The following is an 18,387-nucleotide window of genomic DNA, read 5'->3' on the forward strand; positions in this document are numbered from 1 at the left end:
TTTAAGACGCACAAATCTCAATCTAAGAAAAAAATTGTTTATTTGCAAAATCCTTGTTAAAAATTCGACTATGAAAAAAAACTAGATCTGTGTCATGTTTGATTTGCACTACAAATAAATTCTACTATGGCAAATAGTTCGAATTGGGTATTCGTGCCAGGCCGAGATATGTCCACCCTTTGTTTTTCCAACCGGAGGGCCCTGCCTCTCCAGCAGATATAATTTATTATCAGCCACGTGGCCGCAATGCAAATACCGCCGAGCTTATTAAAGCGGCAGGGAGACCTGCATATGAAGAGATGTTATCTTTTTTTTGTACGTTTTTGCTATTATAGAGCTGTTCTAGTGAACTCGTAATAATGTGGAAAAGAGCCATAATCAGAGAGTGAGAACAAATATTTGGCATCACACACTCGTACACAATACCAAGGCTCATAACTTCTGTGTGCCCTCCGCCTTTCCAAGGATAACGCAGAGCAGAGACGCGGTCCACCCAAAATAAAGACAGATGTTAACAGAAGTTTGACGTGGAAAGAGTGACATGTTGTCCAACCATCAAAATTTAATCACCAACTCCATCATCCAATTTAAAGAAAGTAACAACTGCCTCTCGTTTGAAATATTTTTTTTTTTTGACCAAGAAACATTTTAAAAATGAAATTTAACAACCTTTTTAATTCATCTTAACGAATATAATATTCCATATTATATAGACATAGTGTAGGGTACAGATTTTTTATTTTAATTTTATAATTAATTTTATTACGAATCAAGTCACTTCAATTCTCAGTCCTAGAAAATAATATAGCGCATTCATATGTATTTTTCTTTCAAATTTGGTTTTTTTTTATCAACAGCAAAATATTTTAATAAGAATGTTGAAAGCCAGAAACACTTTAGTCGTCGTCCTAAAAAAAATAGCGATTTGTATATTTTCTTTCTTTAATCTTTTGAACTTTGCGTGTGATTTTAAGAACTATTTAGCCTTCAGACAATAGTTTTGTAAATGAAAAATCAATAAAATATAAATTCAGTCCTTTCAAATGAATTTTTGATGCCAAATTTTAAAAGGAAATAATTGTATGTTTATCTCTTTCTGCGGTTTTCTATTTTGAGAACTACACCATAATTCTCTAAATGCTCCAATTAGAAAAGATAAACTTTTTACCCTCATTTCTCCTGAATTGCAAAAATTTCACTGACAGTAGTTTAAACAAGATAAAAAGTAATGATTTGGAAAGTTTTGCTATCAGTCTGGCACGGCTGGAAGTCAAATAGTTTGCAGTTTTTATCTGATAAGCGTGTACGAAGAGATAGCTCGGTGCTCAATATTATTTGTTGAATAATTATTATATTGGTTCTCATCCGTGCGCTCGCCAGCACTTTGAATTTATGGTTTTTGCGTCAAATGGGCTACCGCGGAAAAGTGGAAACAGGGCCGAATGTGCTGCAAGAGCGCGGTCAAAAGTGGGCCAATGCCGTTTCAAAATTCCCAAGAGAAAAACAAAACGCTTGCGTTATTTCAGTTTATTTTGAAAATAACAAAGTTGAACAAGCATTTTCCACACATATAAATTACTTACAATTTCTTAAGGGAAAAATACATTTGTCACTTCAGAATGATGAAATTATTGGAGCTTTTGTTCACTGTCCTCTACATTTATTTTATTTTACCTAAATTTAGTTGATAATTTTGTGAAGTCGAAATTATTTTTATCATGTTTTAATAAGATGAAAGATTTTTATAGAAATTAGAGAAATGAGCAATAATTATCACCAAAGAAAATAATAATAAGTATATTAAAAGGCTACCAAAGACGTAGATATTATTTAAAAATGGTTTTAATTGATTAAAAAATTGAAATTTTATTAAGCTGTTGAACCGAAATAATGATAAAAATGTGTAGAGCCACCAATCTCATTAAAGGCTATACAGTGTATATAGATCGTGCTTTTGGATTGAAGTCATCCATAAAAAGAATCAAACACATATTTCGTTTATGACAACCTAATTCTTGCTCTAATTGTAAGCGCAATAAGATGATAAGGCTAATTTGGCACAATTTTTAGGCACAAATTGCACAGAAATTAATCTGATAGAATAAAACGGGGCGTTGCCGGACTTCTTTTGACGTCAGAGTCGAAAAATAAGCAAAAATTAAACTGTAGCATTAGCATTGGAATTATATGTAATGTGTTTACAGTAAATAAAAAAAAATCATAAATTTTTCATGCATTGATGCAAAAAAAATTATATTGATAATGAAATATATTTCACAGGATATTTTTCACTTCTTGTATCCGCTGTTTTGCCTGTTTTGTAGAAACAGCTTGGAAAAATTCCTTGCGACCATCCATAAAATCAACAATAAGGGGACAGGGGATGGGGCCACTTCCGCACAAAAGGTGGCGATCCAAAATTTTTTTAAAGACAGCTGCCGTCCCTCATCCTTTGAATATAAAAACATGTTTTTTTGGCGTCGCGAGCTCACCTCTGGCGGAAACTCACCTGGCGGCGGCTGCTCGAGTGAGCGCGCCAGTTTATTCTGCGGGCGTGAGTTTTGCCGTCAGTCGGTTAACGACAACCGTGCCGCGCACACACACTCACACACTCGCGCTCCCTCTGTATTTCTCTGCTCTCCGGGTGCGTGGTTTTTTTAACATCGAGACTTTCGGATTGTGGCTGTTAAATGGGGTTGTGTCGTCGAAGAGAGGCAACTTCGACCAGAGACAACTAGTGGATTTATTCATTTGCGAAAAAGAGACTTTGACCGGCACAATGAGGGCCATGTGGGGAAAGAAGCAGCGCAGCATTTCGGACGGTCAGCTGCTTCCACGGAGGAAAAGTCTCGGACAGGTATTTCAACTTGTTTTAATAATTGAAAAAAAAAATAAATAAATTAATTAATTTTTACCTTTTTGTAATCAACGATAAGATTGGCGTTTTCTCTCAATTTTGTGAAATTTGACGGTTAGATTTTTGTAATCATATAAGGTTCAATTTTAAAATAAGGAAACAGTGGACAATTGATGTAATATTTTAAATATTCATTTACATTATGATATGGAACACTTGCTGGCACATTTAATTCATAAAAATTGGAGCGTTAAAACCATAAAATTTAACCACACGATAAAAGTACTAAATTTTTATCTCTATTAGACATTTGTGCTCTTATTACTTATTACTATGACTGTAAAACATAAATTAATTCTGTAAAATTTTCAAAGTTAAAAGAAAAATTCATCGAACTGAATATTTATTATTGTTTTTAATAATATTAGACTTAAAAAAAGTGTTTATTTTAATTATAAAAAAGCTGGATGGCAATGGTTGATTTAATATACGAAAGCATGAAATCATATTCAATATACAAAGGCGGGGTGTAGTAACGGCTTTTCTAACCCTCGTATCTGCAGTTGCAATCTGGCGCTGCATGAATGGCAAACCCTTTTTCCGTCGCACACATTTGTGTGTTTCATTTTTCTCTGCGGCAAGCTGCTCGCATGCCGCCAGCCACGTACCAGTTCATATATGCATGATAATTCCATTTTCATTTCACCCACCGTTGAAAACGTACAATACAAAAACGTATTAATTATCCAGCTGCTCGCTGAATTAGTAACGAGCGGAATAATTTATTATTAATTATTTCGTGTGACGAGTCCTTTTGTTTCCGAACAGAAAACAGCAAAGAGAGAGAGAAAAGTGCGAATTTTCGCTGCGTGCTTGCGTTAATTGAGGAAGCGGGTCGACGTTTTAATTTAATTTGCGTCAGCTGCTTTTTGAGATGGATCTAAAGATTACCGACCCAGCACCATTTTTGGCCATGTGTGTAATTAACTAATTAGTAATAAAATGTTAATTTTAACTGCTGCTGGTGCTCCTGGAAAAAAATTAATATTTTTTAATTCAAAATTTTTCATTCCACTGGAGAAATTAAAACACTTTTAATTAAGAAAATTTAGGTACTGACGCAACACCCCTATATACCAGCTGTGGGGTATGACGCACATGAGAGTTTGAAATACCCAAGGTTGTTATATACGCCGAGCGTGTGTTATTTCGAATTTGTTTGCTCCAGCAGCACAAACACCGAGTTGCAATTAGAAACACATTTGATTCAATCTTTTTCGAAAATACACGCTATCGGTATATCAAAATAAATTTCAGCTCTAATTGTGACGTCAAATAATTTCTAAAGCAGAACTAATAAATCTTTTGTCAATGTGAGATTGAGATTATCGTTAATTAGGAAAATAATGAACGAAAAACGAGATCAAATTACGGAGAAATGCAACAGAGTAAGACGAAATTGGCAAGCTCTCTCAGAGGTGCAATAAATTATTAAATCTCTCGGCTGCTGGATTTCTTGAGACCGGCTTGGTACGTGTCGGCGGCATAATTTATTATTTATCAATAAGCCTTTCTCGCCTGCATTGCCACTTAATCATCGAGATCGAATTGACGTGTATACGGCGCTGGCTGCAAATTTAATAAGCGCGAGCTAGACGTCTAATTACGTTTCTGCACTTGACGCTGGAGAAAATTGGTAGAAAGGGCGCAAATGTTTGACATAATCACGCCGTAATTTACCTGCTAGAAGTTCTAATGAATCTAGATTGAAAGCAGGAGTGAAATATAAACGCAATTTTCCCTTTTCCACTTCGCTAAAAATTTCTTTAAAAAAATTAAAAAAATAAAAAGATTTTGATAATGGAAAAGTTTGAGAAAAAAACAATATTTACAATTTCATTCAATTACAAAAATTTTTTATCTTGAAAGTCTTCAAACTGATAAACAAAAGGAAATTGAATAAATCTTTGAAGTCTCATCGAGTATAATTAGTTCTGCTCTTTAATGATAACCTCTTGCAGGGGAGTCGCCTAAATTCCATTCTCTTTCTCCTCCGTGGCGAATCCCCTTTATTAATAGTTTTTTTTATCCCTATAGCTGCTGCACTCTGCATTTAAGACATTCCTCGCAGGTGCATTCTTCGCCTCTCCATAATATGATTTACATTAAATAATAACACCGGCATAACTTTTAAATCTCCCACACGCAGACAGATGCCGGCCGTAAGAAAATGAAAAATGTAAATCAGTGCGCGCGGTTTTTGGCCGAAGGCGCTTGAGAAGAAGTTTTATTACACGCGAGAGAGCCTAGAATTCTCCCTGAGGAAAGGACGCCCTTAACCTTTCGCTCATGCATGCATGTCTGCCTGCTCCCAAAAAAGCAGTTTTTGTTTCACTGCTTTCTCGCCAGACGGGTTTTTATTGTTATTAAAATAGAAGCGCTGCATTTGAATGATAATGGAGAGAGAGATGTGCGTGTGCTGAACCCTTGAGGAGGTTTTGCTGACAAAACGTGGGTAAACCCCGGCAGGCATTCATATTCAAATTCCACGTCATACTCACCTCTCTTCTTTTTCATCGCATACAAATCCAATAAAATTGGTCTCCAATTTTTATCCGACGAGAATTTTAATAACGCAGCTGGAATATTTCTCCGTCTACCAGAGGACAGAAAGCAGAGATGTATTTTTGTCCATTATTGCACGGTGTGAAATTCAATTCCATAACCAGATGGCCCGCAAGCATTTTTGAATGATATTATTTGGCCGACGCGCATTTAGTCACGCGGCGCAGTTTTTATTGCATTCAGATCCGAATAATAATTCTGAGGCATTTTTCATTCTCTCTTTCTTAATATGGGCAGATGTTCCGTTGCCTACTGGCATTTCGGATTGACACAGAAATCCAACGTCCATGAAGTATCATGAGATGCAGCAGCATCATGTGTGCGCGCATCAAGTATGATCAGTTTTAGCGCAAATAATTGAAGTGAACACGGCAACAGGTGCTTTGCTCATTCAAAAGTCGGACAAATTCGTTCCACGACAGAAATAAGTAAATAGCGGGAGTTTGATCAATCAAAATGATCCTTTATTGTAAAATAAATAATATTTGTTACCAATTTTAAAGTCATTTGAATTTTACTTTAAAAGGATTTTACTTTTATTTATAAATATTGTTACTTATAATAATTATATTATTTTAAAATTATTTTGATGAGGGTGAATTTATGTAATTGTGTAAAATAGAACATATTTCTTTGAAAATTAAGAGTTATCAATAACAAAAAACATAGTTGTAATCAAAAACTCGATTACAATGATAGAAATTGTATTAATACATTGTGAAATAAATAGTTGGCTAAAAAATAGGTCCTGTATCATTATTATTAAGTACAATATTACAATTCTATACAGAGGCTCAGTTTTAAATGAATTGATAACGGACATACATCCTTTTCAGCTGCGAATTTGAACACTTAATTTAAAATTAAGCACTCATGGTAATTGACGCTTTCAGCTGGATGTAATCTGTTTTTGCGTCACTAATTTCAATTCAAATGCAAATAACTTTTTGCACTACGTAGAAATTAAAACTCTTCTGCTCAACGTGGGAGCATATAAATGTGGAAATAAAATTACCTTTTTCAACTCACATATATATGTGAAGAAAAAAATCATCACGTTGCTGTCTGCGCTGAGCAAAATTTCATTCGTCGGCCCGCGGCTATAAAATTGTCAAACGCGGTGCGTGCCGTTTTGCAAATTTTGACAAATTGTCATTTTGTTTCCGCCACGCGCAGCAGCCATGTCATCCCCAAAAAACAAGCAGCTGCTGCACAGCATGACGAGTGTATGCAAAAATATACACACGCGCGCAGACAGGGGCACATTCCCTTGTTATGCAGTGAGCACCGTATAGGTTTGCCAAACAATAACCCACCCCGCGAATGCTTTGTTTTTCCGCGAACAATATTCGCCGCGTCGTGTGGCTGCGAGCGAAATAAACCGATGCACATATTCAGACTTCTCGAGCACTCTGAGCGCTCAGAGAAAATGTGTATGCAGCCCCAGCAATCAATCCCGGCTCATTTTTGCCTTCAATTTTTTTAATACACCATCACCGAGTTCCATTTTCGCTCTCTCCTTTTGTCTCTGGAGATTTGCATTTCTGTGGACGGGGGTTGTTCCCAGCTTGGGTGGCAATCACAATTATGTGTGCAAATGTGTTTCGTAGTGAGTGAGTGCGAAAATTACTCTTTAACCACCGCCTATAGTACATGGAAATTTATTCAGCTTCCAGTTTACAATACAGAAAATACAAAATTTGTAAAAAATTTTATAAAAAAAAATATATGCATCTTTTCTATATTAATGAAATGAAAAAGTTTTGCCAATTTTTAATGAACTTTAATTAACAAATAGATATAATTGTAATTTTTCATGAAAATGGTTTCTTTTTTAAAATAAATTAATTAACAGAACAGTCTCTTTATGGCAGTAAAAATTTGGCATGCGAAAAAGAGAGCAAAAGGAAGTCGTTGATTGCTTTCCTTCCACCTCATTTTCACTACAGTAAGCACTGGCCATAAAAATATTAGAGAACGCGATGGAAATTATTACCGAGCGGATATGTGCTTGCTGGCTTTCTGAATTCCCACGATCTGAATGCATTGCACGTCAGGGCGCGCGCATTTATTTCTTCTCTAGTCTTTTTACGACGCTACTTTTTACATGCACTTCTATATTAGTACTTATAACCGATGCAAGTGCAAGGATGTTCTTTGTACTCAACATATTTCCTTTTCAAAGACAAATAGAATGAGCTCACAAAGAAGCGAGCGGCGAGCGTTTTTGAAACCGGACCGCGCGGAATTCTTTGTTGGGTAGAAAGTGAGACCTATTGTTGTCTGGACGAAATGCATTTTAACAATGATTGGTCAAGCTTAAGCCAAAGCTCAAAAGAATCTGAAAGACGTGTATTATGCATGTTTAAAAAAAATAATACGGAGGAAGAAGTCAACGGAAAGTTGATTCTCTTTGGATGGACCATGGCCGCTGTTAGGAATCTGCAGGAATCAGGGCTCAGGGCGATTCTTTTCATTCTTTTATCCCCTCTGGTTTTATTGTTTAGAAATTTTATTGAAACAGAAAACAATTTTAATTTGAAATTGATTAATTAAATTAATGTTCTCAGGAATGATCACAAAAGTTTTTAAACAATAGTTTTTTTACTAAATTCGACAAAGTTAAATTTCTTTTTAATAAGCTGCAATCCTCTTCGGATTGACAATTTTTCCGATTTTTGCTCAAAAATATTTTGCACATATCTGCTGGCCGTTTTAATCAACTTTTCAAAATAATCTATGTATCTTGCTCTCAACTTTGGAATTTAAACAAGTTTTGAACTTCCACCTGCTTGTTAATGAACGAGAATTTTGAAATGCAGTCGTTTCTCTCGCATTGCAAAATCGCGGTGAGTGATCGATTGACACAGTTTTGCATCCCACCCTGCTACACAGCATCCAGCAGAGCACCCTTCATTGTTGCTGGAGCGAGAGAGCACCGTCGCCACCAAGTCTATTAAAGTGCCGGGGCGCGCAGATTTCTAATCAATAGGCGCAAACACACACACCTATAAGCCTCTCGACCCCGAATATTAATTAATTACACCACACATGCTCAAACCACCAGAGCCGCATCTCTCGTCGAATTTACCTCTCCATATTAGAGGCACATTGTTCTGATCGAGCAAAACTTTTTGAAGACCAAAGGTGGCCTTTTGATTAATTACATCCACGTTGCAGAGGTAACAATGCCCCTTTATAGAATCACAAAGTTCAAAGCCAGCTCGACCCTGAGATTGGTTTTTTCCTTCTATTCGACCGCTTTTTGATCTGAAAGGTTATAGATGTGGTGGCTATCAAAAGGATCGGCGTGTATGGAGAGGCATTTCGATGGTCGGTTCACTTTCTCCACCCTATTTTGGGCGAGCACAGGAAATTGGTCCTCCCTTGCAAACTATATACACCGCAGTCAAGTTTGTTCCTCTGGCCAATTGTGTGAGCACAGCACACACCGATATTATACTCAAAAGAGCAAAGGGTGCACACGCGAATTTCCTTTTTATCAAAAGCAAAAGACGGCGGGATTTGCTCGCCTGCAAGTTTTCACCGCGTTTTTTCCTTCCGTCTCTAGAGCACAACAATACTGTACAGTCTTTTCCTCCTTCTGCAGAGAGGAAAACTGATGAACATTCCATAAATAAATGGAAAAATTTTTATAAATGTTTAATAAAACTTATTAAAGGATTGATTAAATTTTAATTACTTAATCATTTATGATTAATGAAACTTTAAGATTTTTTTGGTTATAATTTTTTTTATTGTGTGCATTAAAAATGAAAAATTTGTTACTTTTAATATATATATTTTCAATTGAAAATGTTTAATAACGTTATAAATTTACATAACTTATAAATTTATTTAATATATAAAGAACAACTACTTCAAATGAAGTTAACCGAAATAAATTTTAGTTTTTATAGCTCGTAGTCATAGTAGATTCATATTATATTCCATTTTTTTATTTCGTAGCAAAATGTAATTCAATATTAATAATATAAAAATTAAATTATTAAATATTAAATCTTGCGCGTCCAGTTTTTAAAGGGTCTACATTTGCGGATTATCTTTCCTCCTTTAAAAATAATTAGTGGCTAAATTTTCCCAGCCTGATTGCCAGACTTGGTTCTACCGCGACTTGCCAAGCTTTTATTATTCGATGTCATTCGCAACAAGGTCGACTCTCCGTCAAGGATTTCATGATGATGCTCTGTCGTGGCCACCGGACGAATACTGCACATGCACAGCTGCGATGACCGCGCCGCGAGAGAGGATGCCATATATTCTGAATCCTCAATTATAATGCATCCGGCCTACATTTCGCGTCGTACTGCTCGCGACAAGCTTCATTAACATAATATGCACACCTCTCTCTATTACATACGAATGCTCATAAAACGATGCTAATTAGCACACGCACACATACTTGTATGACCTTTTGTCTCGCGGTACACATACTTTACGCTGCCCCATTGTGCATAACTTTGATATTGGAAAAATAATGCAACCGAGCATAAAAATCAACTGTCACTCGGCTACACGTATAAGGCAGCATGTCTAATTAAAGGTAATTAGGTTCGCGGAGAACAATAAAATAAAATTACGTTCTTTTGCGCAAAAGAAAATATAAATTATGAGCTACAATTTCAAGGAAAATGGGCTCTGCATTCTGAGTAAAGGGAAGTCGCGTTGACGCAATTGCGGTTCGTTTTTGGTTTTGTCCTTTTTTTATTATTGAAGGGAATTCTTTCTGTTTGTCGGATTTGTGTGACCAGAAGTATTTGCGTATTTGAATGGTGGTATTCTCGATTGGATTACACCGCAAAAGCGAGATGCGCGGCGACCGCAAATTCCAGTTGAGGAAAAAGTTGGCTGGCAAACGGTCATTACCGTGAATGAGCAAATGAATTACGTGTTCGTTTTCTTTCTCATTTTCTTCGTTTGCTCGCCGGCAGCTCCTTCTGAACTAGTTCATCCTGCGGCTTACGCCAACTGCCGGGCCAATATTATGAGTAAAAAAACCACTTTCCAAAGCCCGAATTGAGGTTTGCAGATATACATTATGAGTTCTAAAAGTTTCTTTAAAATTGATTGCTTTGCAGATGACTTAAAAATTATTGCATTTATTTAAGCCAAATAACAAATTTATTTTTCAACTGTGGTCCTTGCGCCCAGGTAATTTGTATTTAACTAATCCATCTTTTTTTTAAATTAAAATTAAACGTTGTCAGCAATATTAAAAACCGTTTTTTCAGTTTCAGTTCTTTCAAAAATGAGCTTAAAATCTATCTTCTCCTTTAATAAAAATTTATTTTAATTCAATTGAAACAATAAAAACAATCAATCTTATGTCTCTCATTTGAAGGATACACAAAAAACCTATTGTTATACATTCAAAAATTTGTTATTCTTTGCTAGTCTCAGAATAAATATTTATCGCTAAATTTCTAAAAGTCATTTTTATGTTAGTAAAATAATACCCCGTTCTAAATTTTGTGCGCACGAACCTGCAATTTTCCAGCTCACTCTTTTGAAAAATGCTTATAAATTTGCGCGTATATTATCTTTTGCAGCATTATTTGTGCCGTTTGACGACGTTTAATTCCCATTGTATAACACTTTGCTAGTTCCAGACACTAAACCTCGGTCTGACTAACTAACTGTTCTAATCCGATCGTCTGTGCTCATTCGCAATAGACGCGCGGCCGCTTTTTGTTGTGTTTGGCTGCTGAAGTGCATCGCACGATCGGCGGCGCATCTCATTTGGCCCCTTATATAATTCGTTGCATGCAACCTGATCTGCTGCAGCGTTTTCCCGCGAATCTAACGGGACAACAATGCACATCATAACACACGCATTGTGTTTAAACCGGCTGCGTATTTTGCTTTTATCCCTGCTTTGTGACGGAACGATATCGCTGGAAATCTTTCTTTGTGTATGCGTGCACGTTTTTTAACCGCAGATGAACGTTTTATTGAACTGCTCCGAGAAATTTCATTTATCCTGACAATTTCCGAGCGATGTACCGCATGTTTACAGAGAATTTTTCACTTTCAACCTTGTTTATTATAACACGTGACAATCAAACTCTTCCTGAGGGGAGTGAAATTTCTTGAACGATAATTATTAAGAAAAGAAAACCGTTTTGTACTGCCCAGAAATAATTATTCAAAGTTGAGTGACCTAAGAAAGATTAAATTTTTATAATACCCATTAACAAAAATGAATCAGACACTTAAAGTTCAAGTTCATATCAAACTATAAAATTATCTTTTTTTTTCCTAACTCTGAATGTTTTGATTGAATTTTCATCAAAATAATATTGGATGTAAAAATGAGGTCACGAAAGCTCATAAATCTCACGCCGTTCAATAACAAGATACGATCAGAGAGTATCGCACAGAAATTTGATGCCTTCTCTCACTCCTTGAGAGTAAAAAAACATTCGCGTTGGTTTTGTTTCCCCATCTCTTAGCCATACTATACACGCTCTAGAACAAATAAAACACTCACGTCTAATGACCCTGTGTCGGAGACTCAACAATATAATGCGAGGAGGCCTCTCAACCAGCCGTTGGCGCAATTTTATATTTCTCTGTCTATTGTTATTGTGCGCTGGGAGACGTTACAAAATGCAGCGTGTTGTGTATTTGTACTTTTTACAATAAGCCGCCCGCCCTTGTTTCTCCATCTGGGCACGCAGAGCAGGCGAATTCCGCGTGAGAATTTTCGACAACATCGTTATCTCTGGCTTGCGGAGGCGAGAGAGACGCTAATTTATGGATTTTGCATCAGGGAAGGAATTTCGTTCTTACAAATTTGCAGCTTTGCAAATGGCTCTGGCGTCGCCGAAATTACATTGTCTTAAATTTGCTTTACAAATACTGTGTTGCCAATTTTGTTCTGCATTTAAGGCTTGAAAACGCAAAGAATGTTAAATAAAATTTTAAATGTATCTTTAATTAATTAAAAATATTATTCCTTGTTTAAAATATTCAATTTTTTCCTCAAAATTCAATAAGAAAATTTCAAATTTTGTGCTGAGATTAAAATTAATTTTTTTAATGTCCCAATTTCTGGGTTAATTTCAAACATTCTAATAATGTTTTCAAAATAAAAGCCCACCTCGCGCTGTAATTAACATCTTCATCTTAATTTCTTTTGGTGTATGAGCGAATGTCGCGTGCTTAATAATCTTGTTCCTGATAATAGGGAAGTGCTCTCTCGTCTCGTGTTCATGACCTTACTCGGCTGTATGACTGACTATAATTATATCACACACCGGCAACTTGACAACCGCTCTCTGCCTCATCTGCTGACTGCAGATAGAGACGAGTCTCCATCAAGTGCGACTTTCTCACGACTCTTATCTCTCTCGGCGGCTCTTTCTGTCGCGTGAAATTGCACTCGGTATATGTATAGATGTGCAATTCTGCTCTCAATAATAATGTATGCGCACGTACAAGGAGAATTTTACATTCATTCCGCGGCACAGATATCCAATATAGCATTTTCCATGCGCAAACAAACAGCGGCAAAGAGATTTCCTCACTTTTTTACTGCGTTGGGGTTTTATGGCAGGTAAACAAATACAAAACGATCGTTTCTAAAGCAATTTTACTTTTTACGATGTATTATCACTTGAAATTGTGATTTTTTTACTCTTGACTCTCCTTGCAAAACTTTTTGCCGAGGTCTTTTCATAAACTGACTTCTGCATGGGATTTGAAAAGAACTTTTTGCGACACCCTCTTTTGCAGCGGAAAAGTTAAGAAAATAAGGGGGACTTTTTCATTCATTTCTCATGATAAATATTCACAATTTGAATTTGATATTCAGACTTCCGGTTTTTTACACAAATAATTTTTTGTCAGGATGTTGTTCGACATCAATAATATTCATATCTGCTAGATTATTTCGTCACACGTCACTTCACTCCAAACGTCAAACGTTGTTTTATTAATGATGGATTGTTGTGACTTTTTCATGTCGCGTGCGCCAAAGAATGTTAATTACACACGCGCAGAGAGTGTGATTTTTTATTGCAGAAAAACGTGCACATACCGCCCTGGAAAATACACCTATGCGACGGTTTGTGCCATTGTGTTAAGGTTAACACAATATAAAAATGAGAGGCGTCGTCGTGTTTAGCAACTTGCTTTTATCACCTCGCACGCGGCTATTCATCTTCTGCGGATCTTTTCTTGACGAGATCATGTGTGTAAGAAACCACCCTCCTCGATTCTTTGAGCGAAACTATAATAATAGCACGCCCTGGATGATTCTTATTACATAATTTTTTTTCTCAGTTCGACGTCAAGGAACAAGATGGATGAATATTTCATGCTCGTAAAAACAATCTTGCGAAAGAAACGCTCACTTTGATTAGTTTTGCTGGGAGTTACGAGGTCAGCTCTACGGGCGTTTCGAGTTAAGAAACTTTTCCGCGAGTTTGCGGATTTCAGCGGCTTTTCTGCACCACTTCTATGGTATAAAACGTTAGTGGTTTGAATGGGGAAAGCTGGCGTTTTGCATTCCAACTTGCAGAATTTGCACATAAAGCCGCTGAGTCAATTCATTTCAATTAATTGCACCACTAATCAATTTTGCATAGAATACCATTCCATGCAAATACTGCAAAAATAAAAATTTTCTGCAATTAAAAATGAATTTTATTTAAATTATGACATTCATTATTCTCAATTATTATACAAAATTAAAAACTGGATAATAATCCAAGACATTATTTAATTTAGTAAAAGATAATATACATCATTGATTTACCTGGCCGCACTTTTGAACTTGAAAGGATTACAAAAGTGCGTAACCGGATGAGAAACCTTCTATTTGCAACTTTGAGCTCTTAAACACGATAAGTAATGGCAGTAGGGGCCTATTGATCAAACGCTCTGTTCATTCACAACATGACTCACAACCAGCATTCGCATATAATCTAAATGCGTGTGACCGTCTGGACGGCACCCCGTCTATCGATTTTCGCATGGAAATATTAAATATATGAAAGCCTGTCGTATAATCTATAACAACTGCGGTGAATTGCGTGTCGTGTCATAATATGTGTGGCACAAATAACGCTGTGACCAAAAAGTAGTGTAAATGGCAGCAGTTATGCAACACACGGTACGTGCGTGCTGCAATGCCGATTCAGAAGATTATATAGACTGAATACTCATGCGTCAGTGAATTATTATTTATTATCTTCAAAGGCTAACAAACAAGCGAAAAGAAGTGAAATATGGCCAAGTCTTATTTAGAAGAAAATAGAAATTTATAGCCTATTTTTTTGTATTATTTTTACTCTTTAATAATTCATATTCCTCAATTTTGTCAAATATAGTAGGCTGTCTTTAAATAATTCAACGCTTTTCAAGTGAAACCTTTTTTCAAAACTTCCTCTCCATACAAACGAAACGAACCAATTTTAATATTAGAAAGTTCCTTCAAACGCTGCACACATCAAAATTACCATCCGCACAAAAGCAATGCCACTTTGAATTCCGTCCACTTTCAGTCTACCTGTGAGAACTGAGACGCGAATCTTCTCTGGCTCGGCCAGCTGGCCCAAATAGAGCACGTGCATTTGCATATGTCCGCAATTAGACATTTGAGAAACAAAAGTCTCCGCTGCGTATCACTTTTCCCAATCTTCCCACGCCCGCAAAAGCTCAATTTGACTTGACTTTTTGGTTAGGCCACGAAATGTGTAAACCTGGCTCTGTACGATTTCCTTGTGTTTTTTTCAACTTGATTTAAAAATTGGTGCTTTTGTGTTTCAGACCTCTCGAGATGACTCCAAGTTACCGGCGCCGACAAGTGCGGCGCCTTCGGCCGCGGCGACGGCCATCCCCGTGGTGCCCATCACGCCGCCGGCCTCGCAACGCCTCCTGGAAGAGACCCTGCAGAGGCCCGGCCCGTACCCCATGGTGGTGGTGCCCACCAGTGGTGGCTACTGGATGGACGGCCCTGAGCAGGAGTGCGCCTTCGACCAGCGTGGCGAACCGGTGCTGCCCGCGGCCGCCTCCGCACCCGCCCCCGGCTGGAAAGTCAAGTTTGAGACGGACGAGACTGCCAAGTGCTACCGGAGGTTCTTCATGGGAAGGGTAAGTGTTTCCAATAATTCAAACTCGGTCAAATTTTGAAATCAGTTATGTTCAAATGACCTAGTGGTCAACAAGCATACCTTCGATTACCATGTATAAAATTCATTAGTGAAATTAAATTTAAAAAAAAATAAAACAAATAAACCCAACTATTAACCAAACGAAAAATTGTAATTGCTTCACTACAATGAAAATACTGATAGATGCCTAGCATGTCAAATGAATTTATTATCTGTTGGTAAAAGAACCTTCATTTGTAAAAAGAATTTTTTTGTTATAAAAAAATTTAATAATTATTTTGTATTACATATAAATTTTTAAAAAATTAATATGTAAATGTAGGTTTAAAATTAAAATTTTATATAATAAACTATAATTTAAAAAATTGAAATTTTAAATATACTGCAATAATCAATTAATTAATATTGGGAAATATTTTTAATTCTAACTTATAATCTATGCTGCAAATTTCATCAGCTAATTTAGCATTTGAATATCCCCCCGATAAATATTTATTAATTAATAATAATACTAGGTTAGTATAAAACTAACCAGTAAATTTTATTCGTCTTCAAAATGATAGGGATAATATTCAGTACCTGAAATTTGCAACCATTTTTACGCTTTTAAAATTTATCCATCAGCACCGAAAAGTTGTCTGCCCTCTCGACCTTTTGTTCTTTCTCGTCAAATTTCCGCTAGAAAAGTGCGGCGCAGAACGCTCCGTTGAATATTAAATAGCCACTGTAACTGCCTCCACCACTCTCCACGGCTCCGAAAAGTTAGTCTTCCATTTTTTTTTTAATTTGCATCCCAGCAGCCCTGCGTGTCCAGCAGCCCTAGAATGAAATTCATCACGCATATAAACTGTCATCGAGCGAGCATTTTTAGTGCTAACTTTCCTATAGGGTCCGATTTGCATTTAATTGCAGGAATTAACACGCGACTCCCATAAATCATCTCTCCCCAAGAGAAGCAACAGAGCGCAGACCAACTGCTGCAGTTTTTCTCCAATAAAATTTATAATTCCTTCGTTCTGTTGCAGCTGGTGGATATTTTATTATGTTTCTTTCTTTCCCTTTTGATATTCCAGTCTTGAATTGCTGGCGGCGTGAAAACTTTTCACGTGTGTTTTATTTTTATTTTTTCCTTGTAATAACAAAGCTCGTTGCTTTTCTGAGGCACTTTCAAATTACGGGCGCGACTTTTTTAAAAATTATTCCCGGCACGTTTTTATCTCTTGTGACGTGAATGCGCCTTATGAAAGAAAGAGAGAAATAAAAGATATACCCGCGCACCGAAAGGGGAATAATAAATTCCCGGTCGTCGTCGCTTTTATCAGAGCGCGCCGAGACAAATCTAAACCGAGGACATCGGATTTTGCCGCCGCGTTAGCAAGCAAATAGTATCAGAACAATTCGAGCCAAAGAAGAGACTTATCTTATCGCTCACGTTTTGGAAAACGAGCTTTTTGTGTACGCACAATATTTTATGGGAAAATATAGAATCACAGAACACTGCCATTATTCTGTATATGATAAGAAGGAATTTAAAATTTTTAAAAAGGCAGAGTTCAAATTCAGTGCACCTACAAACCTCCCTTTAATATAATATAAGATAAGACGGTGTGTGCGTATTCATTGTAGGAGGCGAAACTCGACGTGCAGAAACTCAGAAAACAAGCCAGTTCCGGCATCCAAACCGTTTCCAGATAAGAACGCGCGCTTTTCTTTTCGAACAACGTGAAATATAATTTTAAGGAGCGATAAGCTGTTTAAATTTATTTATTTTTCCACTAACGTCGACACACCCCTGCAGAGAAACCTTAAAGTTTCGTATATGTGAAACTTTATGCATTTTAAAACTGCGTACACGTAATAAAAAAAAACCGGCGCGTTCAGCGAAGCGAAAATTCGGAGTCGTTCGCTCGCATGGTGGTTGCCCCGGCGAGGATCATGGTGGCAGTGTGTGGTATTTTTATTCGTACTTACCGGATAAAGCAGGCGGTGAGAACGCGGCGAACTTCCGCCCTCGCGCGCTCACAATGATGCAGGCAGCTGCGCCGGCCCTACAATAATAATACAACTTGCAACAATTACCATTTTAGTACATAGAATACGCGACAGGTCTCTCACAACAGGAGAGGAAGAAAAACTGCTGTGAAAATATACGGCCTATTCGAATATATGGGCGCATCCTCGTCGGTTTTTGTCATCAAATACGCCTGGGAAACGTTTGATGTCTTTTCGGAAGAATTTGCCTTTGTGTTTTGGTCAGAATGCAAAAGGAAGTGCGGAAGTTGACTTCAGTTGAATGAAATATTGCAGCAACAATTACACAGGATGATAAATTTGAATTATTTGACTTGCTTAAATAACATTTGGAAACAAATTAAAACAAAACATAAAAAAGGGTAAAGAATATTAATATAATTGGCTTTAATTTTGCGATACAAACTAATTTAAAAAAGATTTAGTTTTAAATTTATTACAACCTATAATTTTGATTATTTAAAACACACTTGTGTTGCACACTTTCAACTGTATGTCTGAAATTAATGCCAACTTTGAAATTTGGTTGAAATTTCAATTTATAATTAGATGCAAATCTTTTAACACAATAAAGATTTTCGCAATTAAAACCCCGCATTTAATCAATGGAATTATGGAAATTTATCATCTAATTTACTGTTTTCATTTTCATCTATAGCAATAATTTGATACTAATGAAGTTTTTTTATAAATCATCATTCTGATTGTTTGGTTTGCAGAAAATTTTGTGATTTC

The 18,387-nt window shown here is 36.5% G+C and overlaps 1 protein-coding gene across 6 annotated transcripts in view; it reads left to right on the forward strand.

The window, feature by feature from the left end:
* LOC132198438 (rap1 GTPase-activating protein 1) overlaps positions 1-18,387 on the forward strand; it is a 225,295-nt gene that overhangs the window by 190,040 nt on the left and 16,868 nt on the right. For 5 of the 6 annotated variants that reach the window (XM_059622489.1, XM_059622490.1, XM_059622491.1 and 2 more), the window contains one exon: positions 15,278-15,601. In XM_059622489.1, coding sequence (XP_059478472.1) covers positions 15,278-15,601 — 324 coding nt within the window. Of the gene's footprint in view, positions 1-2,549; positions 2,858-15,277; positions 15,602-18,387 lie in introns of those variants that run through there. The other variant, XM_059622495.1, reaches the window with a different exon arrangement.

The sequence above is a fragment of the Neocloeon triangulifer genome, unplaced genomic scaffold (assembly GCF_031216515.1).
Source record: "Neocloeon triangulifer isolate White Clay Creek 2 clone unplaced genomic scaffold, ASM3121651v1 ptg000012l, whole genome shotgun sequence".
Taxonomy (NCBI): Eukaryota; Metazoa; Arthropoda; class Insecta; order Ephemeroptera; family Baetidae; genus Neocloeon; species Neocloeon triangulifer.